This window comes from Cylas formicarius, unplaced genomic scaffold (assembly GCF_029955315.1).
Source record: "Cylas formicarius isolate icCylForm1 unplaced genomic scaffold, icCylForm1.1 PGA_scaffold_12__32_contigs__length_19106922, whole genome shotgun sequence".
Classification (NCBI taxonomy): domain Eukaryota; kingdom Metazoa; phylum Arthropoda; class Insecta; order Coleoptera; family Brentidae; genus Cylas; species Cylas formicarius.
The window spans coordinates 11,344,666-11,353,043 of NW_026844225.1; the positions used below are offsets into that span (position 1 = coordinate 11,344,666).

At 33.0% G+C, this 8,378-nt stretch overlaps 1 protein-coding gene across 1 annotated transcript in view; it reads right to left on the minus strand.

The window, feature by feature from the left end:
* LOC132708649 (homeobox protein dve-1) overlaps window positions 1-5,775 on the minus strand; it is a 56,765-nt gene extending 50,990 nt beyond the window's left edge. The window contains exon 1 of the mRNA XM_060681110.1: window positions 5,508-5,775. Within this exon, the coding sequence (XP_060537093.1) occupies window positions 5,508-5,606 (99 nt within the window). The 5' untranslated portion in view covers window positions 5,607-5,775. The remainder of the gene's footprint in view (window positions 1-5,507) is intronic.
* Between the last annotated feature and the right edge of the window lie 2,603 nt (window positions 5,776-8,378).

The following is an 8,378-nucleotide window of genomic DNA, read 5'->3' on the forward strand; positions in this document are numbered from 1 at the left end:
CACAGACAATTAAAATGTTGGGATATATCTTTAAAATAATAACTAGCAATCGACGTACTTAAATCTGTTTAAACTGTGCAAATATATATAAACGAATAAACGAATTTATTTATCTGAAAGAAAAAAATACCGAATATGGATTTCTGAAGCATGCATTTAAATTATCAAATTCATTAATGAATGTCACGCTTGTTTTCTTTGAAATTTTAATCACCACCAAATCCATAAATAAACAAATCTTGTATTAAGTGGATCAAACTCCCACATGTTAAGATATTGCTTAAAACTATAAATAATTGGAAATGTAGTAGGAAACGAGATAACGCGGAACAACACACATAAATTATTTTTCAATTTTGTTGTATATTAGATAAATGCATCGTGCGCGATATACATATTTTTGTTTAATATGTTGCAATTACGCCCTCTTAAAAACAAAGTGGTTGTTTTTTCTAATACTTTGCTTTTAATTGTGGGCAATATGGAGTATAATAGGCTTCGACAGAAATGGCCATTTTCAATATCTCTTAAACATTTCTATCCCACAGTTAGAACAAAAACACACGGACAACGATCATATACATATATAACAGCATATATAAGAGAACAAACCGTCTTTACGAAATCTAAAAAAGATGTGAAAATATGGATGTTTCAGACGGGCAGACGACTTTTTGATGACCTCATTAATTTAAAATATCAAAGGTAAATAAGGTTTGAATTATATTTAATCAAGCATAGTTTTTTTTTACGTAAATCCTAAATTATGTGCCTAGTGAGTTAATGTTTTTATCCTTGTTTTATTTTTATTTTCATTTTTGCTTACATGTGTGAGTAGATAATATATTACTATAAATGTAACAAGTAGATTCTTTGCCTCGTCGTTATTAATGTAATTATTATTGGTTTGGTTTAATATTGGTGTGTCACGCATAAGCATTTCGCAATGCTTCAGTGAAACAATACATTTATTCCACTTAAATCAATTTATAGATTATGTTATTGTAAAATTTGAATTGAATAAATGTTATTATTATTATTATTATTATTATTATTATTATTATTATTATTATTATTATTGTTAACGTTCATAATTTTCCTTACATTTAGTTTGGAATAATAATAATAATAGTAATATATATTATATGCATATATTAAATGTTAAAATTGCCATGTACAGAAAAAAGTAAGAGTTGTCAGCAGATTATGATATTTCAGACGAGTTAGTGATTGATGAATAATTACTATTATTTACTGATATTTTCATTTTCATTTAATATTTCTTTTGAAACCCTAAAATTTGGCTTGAGCCGTTAAACCAATAAATTTGTATTTTCAATACTCTGCTACGACGGCAATGCGTAACAATTTTTTCTAAGAAGTGTTTTAAATTATGAAATATAAGTTATTAAATAGTCTCAGCCTTCATAATTAAGATGTTCGACAACAACTTAGAAGTAACTCTGTATAGATATGTTTCACCACTGTATTTCCCCCCTGTAAGACCACTGCATATCTACTCAATATATAGATTGTTTCAGTTTTTGATATAAATCTGCCAGTTCCTTCGGAATTGGGATCAGGGGTGCAAACACCACGATGCACATAATCTCATTTTCCTCGCTCCTTCAAAAATCAACATCCTTTTACGGTGTAGAATAAATACCACATGATAATCTGCCTAGCTTCACTGGGAATAGTAAACACGTTTATTTTTATTTGCTCGTACAAGGGCCACTTCCTTCAGTTTATTCTGATCAAAATATTTGTTAAAGAATATCTCAAGCCAAAACTACCCTTCATGCCAGTTTATAAAAAGACTATTGCCAGTAGACCTTAAAAACGTGGCTAGTTTTATCGTGTTTGAATAGCACTAATAAAAACTTCTTCGAATCAGCAATAAAATGCATCAGCCTCAGAAGAAATAAATGAACTTTTCTATCTCTACGGATAACCCCCGTAACCTGTAAAAACATCAAAAATTGGCCAGCCAGTACATCATCTCCGAAAAAAAATCTATGAAATTACTGGATTTTTGAAAATTTGTGAAATCTTAGTCTTACCTAGCCGATAATTTCATGGATGCTGATGATACAAGGAGTCATTTTTCAGACTGTTCTCTTCAGTACTCTTTGCGGGTCGTTGTGGAAATTAGTCTTTGCTAGTTGTGATACACTTTTTTGTACAACAATTTAGCGGCTCAAGTCATTCCAAGCCATAAGACTTTCGATCTTGATAGAAGAACCGCTTAAATGTCATTTTGGTTTAGGATTTTTTTAATAGTATCCTTGTGTAACAAAACAAAATTAGGTGTTATTGTGTGATTTGCTAATAGTGCTGAATTAATTGAAAGCAAAAGAACTCGATCATTGCAAGGATGGATAGATCAGAGTTTCCCGGTCTACGGAAGATTTAAGTCAGGCCTGGTAACAAATTTATCCTATTGACCTACATCGCACACATTGTTTTACAAAATAATCAACGAGTTCGATAAATATATTGAAATTGTTTATTACTATGTCACAGTTCAAAAATGAAAGCAAACGTCAGTGTTACGCGGTCGATTCTTGGAATCCATACAGGTGACATAGAAAGACTGACCGCCATTTTTTTAGGTATAATAATATACACACACAGGCGCTGGCTCGACTACCTTAGAGTATATACCAAGAAAAATATATACCACTGTTATTAAAATAACATTATCGGCACTAATACGCAGAATTTACTGATTGTGTTTGCTTAGATAACGTTACGTAATAATTTTAGATTCTTTAGGACCGAAAGTGGTAGAAATAAATATAACTTTAATCCAATTATTTGTTTACCTGGTTCGACAAATATAAAGAGTTTATAAGGCGGTATGTTCAATAATATTCATCTCTTGGATAAATCGCGTTACATATTTACACTTCTGATACGGATTTTATAATTTTTTAAGTCAACAATGATACCGGGCGTTACAATAATGGAAATCGAATCAAACGCCGTATTTGGTTTTCCGAAGTTTATCGGAGCAATATACGTAGAAGAAATTCAATATATTCAGTCCGTATTCGAAATGTATTTTTCCTTTTTGCGTGGTTGTTTCTTAATATCATAAGGGTCGATATGGGCTAGTGACCGGATTTTCGCGGGATACTTAAGCTTTAGCCTAATCCTGTTAAATTATAATAGCCTTTACTTGGAAAAATAAACAAGTCTTTAACGTAGACGATTGGTTTTGTTACCACAGGTAAAATAGCGAAAATTAAACACGATAAAAGCAATTTGCATGCGTTTGATACTTTATATCTGAAGTTATAGCCAATGCGGGATCGCGTTTATTTCAAAAATAACCGAATAAATACAAAATATTCTAATTTATACTCGAATCATCCATTATATTATCGGTCCTGTTGAATGGGATTAATATAGAGAATTAACGATTTTTATTCGATTTTGCAGGTTTCATTGGACATTATAGTTACATTATTTTGCATTTAGAATTTAAACATACAATGATATTTTATATAATATAAATTGCGACATAATTTTATATTAAAATAACTGAAACAAATCCGAATTTTAAAAGTTTATAATTGCCCTATTGTGTTCGCGCCGCAATGCATACGTGTATGTACCTAAAATGTGCCTATGGTTTCATATATTTGATGTTTTATTTAATGCGTTTGTATTTTTACGAAGAAAATGCGTAATTAATTTTCATATGCGAATGAAAAAATACGGTCGGAAAACCAGTGATTTTACGCGTTTTTTAATTGACATTTAAATACGCATGTAGTCCATATTTGACGTAAGTTTGTTCGATTAATAATCGTATCGATCATACTTTACGATATAAATTTTTCTTCACTTACACCAATAAACAAATAAATTGTAATTCATTTAATGTACGTATTACCTTTAAATAATTATCGCTAATTATACTTAAGTGTCCGTTTAAGGCTAGATATCTAATTAAGACGATATATAGGCGTACATTCGTGCAAAGTACGTCTACACGCGTCTGAAATTCGTATTCGTTTTCAACTTAAAATTACTCGGCGGTTGTTTATTGGAAGATTTAAATATTCTAACACTACTTGGGTCGAAATATTAGCTATAGAGTTGTTGACAAATAACCAATATTTTCCATAGGAAAAAAACATTCCGATAATTAATACCATTTAAGATTTTTGCGTAATCAACCGCATATTATATTACTGTTTTTGCCTCTAATAAAATTTTAAAGGCTACGGTTCCCTAATTAATTGCCTCTAATAATTCGCTCGGTTTAAATTGGTGACACTTTTTACAGAAACGTATGTAAATGGTTTTCGCTAGAATGTTTTTTTATTTTGGGCTTAAGAACACACACACGGATTAGATATTTTTATAGTAAATCATTTTAGTTAAAGTCGGCAGTTGCGATAAATATTAGCTCGCTCTTATAAGCCTTTAAACGATTTCGTTTCGAATTTCAATAACTTAATGATAGCAAATGCTGAACAGTTCGGTTTAAAGCGGCTAACGTTAATGCCAGATTTTGTTAATCCAGGGTTAGCCCTATATAGATATATTTTGCATATAAATCGATCGGTTTGAAGTATACGGAAAGCATAAAAATGCAAAACTCAGTGGCTCGTTATGTTATTTTGCGTTATTTATAAAATTTGGATGAAATTAAGTTTTTTTTTTTAGTAGCCGTTTTGGTGATGCCCGAGGAGATAGCTCACGATTATCACCAATTTCACAACTAGTGGTATAATTAGTATAATTTGCACTAAGAATGAACACTAAAATTTTATGCAAGTAAATTTTCACCATGAATGGAATATAATCAATAAAGTTAAGGTAATGCTTGTTATCAGTATATAAGAAATGATTGTGAGATAATTTGAAACCGTGCTCTATGAAGCAGCAGTGAGAGCGAACACATGTTTTGCAAGTACTTTTGCAATGAATGAAATATGAGATAATGTAATATTAAATATTTATTCAATAATTAGTTGACAAAAAGTTTTGTAAAACTTCTCTCCCACTTTTATTTCAGAAAAAATTTTTTTTACGATTTTCTTTTGATTTCCAAGCAGAATGTTTTCATATACTCGCTTCTTAGGTTTAATTTAGCGACTTCCGGGTTTGTAGTGAGCCAAGGAGATTTTTAATGTTAACTTTTTTAAGAAACGTTTATTATTATTATTATTTATGTTTTCACTATCTATTTTTTTTATGTCTAAAAAATAATTTGACGATCATGTCGTTGCTTTGAGCAATATTTAGTTTGCCTGTCGTTTTCGTTTTACCAAAATCCACCTGTTTTATAATGATTATATCTGTTTTACTTGTTTCATCGTTAAACAAATAAATAAATAGGTGTAATCAGAAGCAAAAAGATTTTTAATATCCTGAACTTTCGGCCGACTTGTGGGCATAAATAGTTTCGTGGTCTTCCTCAACGACTAATTATTTATATTTATTTGTTTACTTTTTGGTCGCAGACGAATAACCGGGCGTTCACCTACCTGGGTACCACCGACTTCCGACAAGGGTGCCCCCTTGATACTGGCGGCGACCCACGCTTCGGCAAACGTCTCCATGGCGCTTTGAAAGTCCATCGTCATCTACCGTCGAACCATTCGATGACCGTTCGCGAAATTTCACAAGAAACGGTAAAACAATCGAAACCTTTAAATCGTTATTATTATTATCATCGCAAACAACGTGACTTCGCTTTCCTGCTGATGAGCGGCGCAGATGTTCCGCTCACGACGTCCGGAACGTTACTAAAGCGAACTACGCGATTTCGAGGGTTCGAGCACGCGAGACGGTCGACGTCGTCGCGAGCTTTACCGGAGTTTAGACCGGATTCGAATAGAAGGAGAGACGCTGCTGACGCGCGGGCCAGTTTAGGAATCTCGCGCCACCCCTAACGCCGCCGCGTCTCCTTTAAACGCTCTTTTTTTTTAGGAAAACGATCAACCGCTTTTTCATAATGAAACGAATACGCCAGCTTGCGGGGGGCGGTGGCGATGTCGCGGCGTGAGGGGGAGGGTGGTGGTGACCGTCCTTCCACTCTCTCTTCGAAATCTTTATCTCTCTTAACGGATCAATCGAATCCCGACCGATGAGAAGCTCTCGCTTCTCCCTCGCTCGCATATTTTGTGTGTGTGTGTGTGTGTTTTTTTTTTTCGTTCCTCATTCGGCTCGTCACGCAGCGTCCGCGTCGCGGCGTCGGCTAAGCGTCGGGGAATCGAGTTAACGAAAATAAATTCTCGAAGAAAATTAGAAAAGGTAATCCTCGACGCTTGCGCCGTCGGCGTCGGGAAGCGTCCAGACGCTAAACGACTGGATGTGTAGGCGGGGTTTTCTCGACGGATAGAGGCGGTTCGCCGCTAAGGTATGTCCCACCCCGGGCAACAAAGAGTTTCGGGGGGCGAATTATTCATCCCCGCAGATTTTCCACGGCGTAAACGTCGAACCGGCGTTAACGGCGATTTTTGGTGTTATTTTTTTTAATATGTCAGACGCCGTACGTCGAAATCGCCTGTTACCCGTAAATGCACTGTGCTATATTTTATATAACTCGCTTGTATATAACCGGGTGTGGCAAAAAGCGTTCCGCTAGTTCTAGGGTGAATGGAATATAAAAAAATTACGTTTATTTTAAAAAAACGTTCATATTCATGCACATATCTACAAAACTTGAATATTTTTACTGTGTTATTAAGGACCTTATTTAGCCTCTCTTTAAGGGCAAACTAATTTCATTTAGCCCAGTCTTTCAGCATTCTGAATTTGAATGCATAATGCATAAAAATATATTTACTTAGTCACATGTCAAAAATTATTTAGTGAGTCGTACACATTCAAATTCCACTTGACTCGAATATAGGGTTTCTTTTGATAACGGGTGTCGCAAATAAAAAAAACGTTCCGCTAATTCTAGAGTGAATGGGATATAAAAAATTTACGTTTATTTTCAAAAAACGTTCATATTCATACATATATTTACGAAAAATTTAATATTTTTTTTACTGTGCTGCTAAGGACCTTTTGAATCCATAATGCATAAATATATATTTACTTAGTCACATGTCAAAAATTCTTGAATAGAAACTCAAATTCGTGGATACATCTTATTTAACCAACTGACTATAGCTGTGTAATGACAGAATTTGATGATATTTTTCGTGCACAATATAATAAAATAATTGCTCTGGTATTATTAAATACGTAAATATAAATACACTTTGTTAATTATATTCAACTCTCTTGGACTCGAATATAGAGCTTCTTTTGATACCGGGCGTCGCAAAAAAACATTCCGGTAATTCTAGGGCGAGTGGGATATAAAAAAATAACATTTATATTCCAAAAACGTTCACATTAATACACAAATTTACAAAACTTCAATATTTTTTTTTACTGTGCTGCTAAGGACCTTGTTTAACCTATCTTAAAAACAAACTAATTTACTTCAACCAGTTTTACTGCTTTCTTCGAATATAAGGATTCTTTAAGTACCGGGTGTCTCAAGAAAACATTCCGCTAATTCTAGGGTGAGTGGGATATAAAAAAATAACGTTTATTTTCAAAAAACGTTCTTATTCGTACACATATTTGCAAAAGTTTAATAATTTTTTTTATCGTGCTACTAAGGACCTTTTTTAACGTATCCTTAAAAGCAAACTAATTTCCTTCAGGCCAATTTTTCTGCTTTCTTTTCCTGCTAAAATATTTGAATCCATAATGCATAAATATATATTTACTTAGCCACATGTCAAAAATTCTTGAATAGACACTCAAATTCGTGGGCACATCTCATTTTAAAACTGACTATAGCTGTGTAATGTAAGATTTGACTGATGATATTTTTGGTGCACAAGATAATAAAATAACTGCTCTGGTATTATTAAATTTCTCAAAAGCTTTTAATTTTTTAAATCATGAAATTCTCACCGCTCTTTTGCATCGGTTTTGCCAATAACGCTATAACGCTAATTAGACCCAGCAAATTAAAGTGGATAGCAATCTTTCGAACTGTCTGCCCGTAGTCGCTGAAGTTCCACAAGGAAGTATGTTAGGCCCATTGGTATTTAGTATTTACACATCATATTTTCCTTAATATCTTAAATTTTCTCAGTATCATATGTTACTCAAATATATTATTTGTTTGAATATAGGACAGCACTACATACTATAAAATTAGATTTGGATGCGTCTGTTACAATTCATCTAACCATTTGCTAAAGCTTAACCCTCCCAAATATGTCGTCATTCTTTTCGGAAACAAAAGTATTAATAATATTTTGCAAAAATTGAAGTAGGTGGCTTTTACTTGATGAAGATCCATTTATCAAAATAAATAAGAACTAAAAGTTTAGATTTTCACG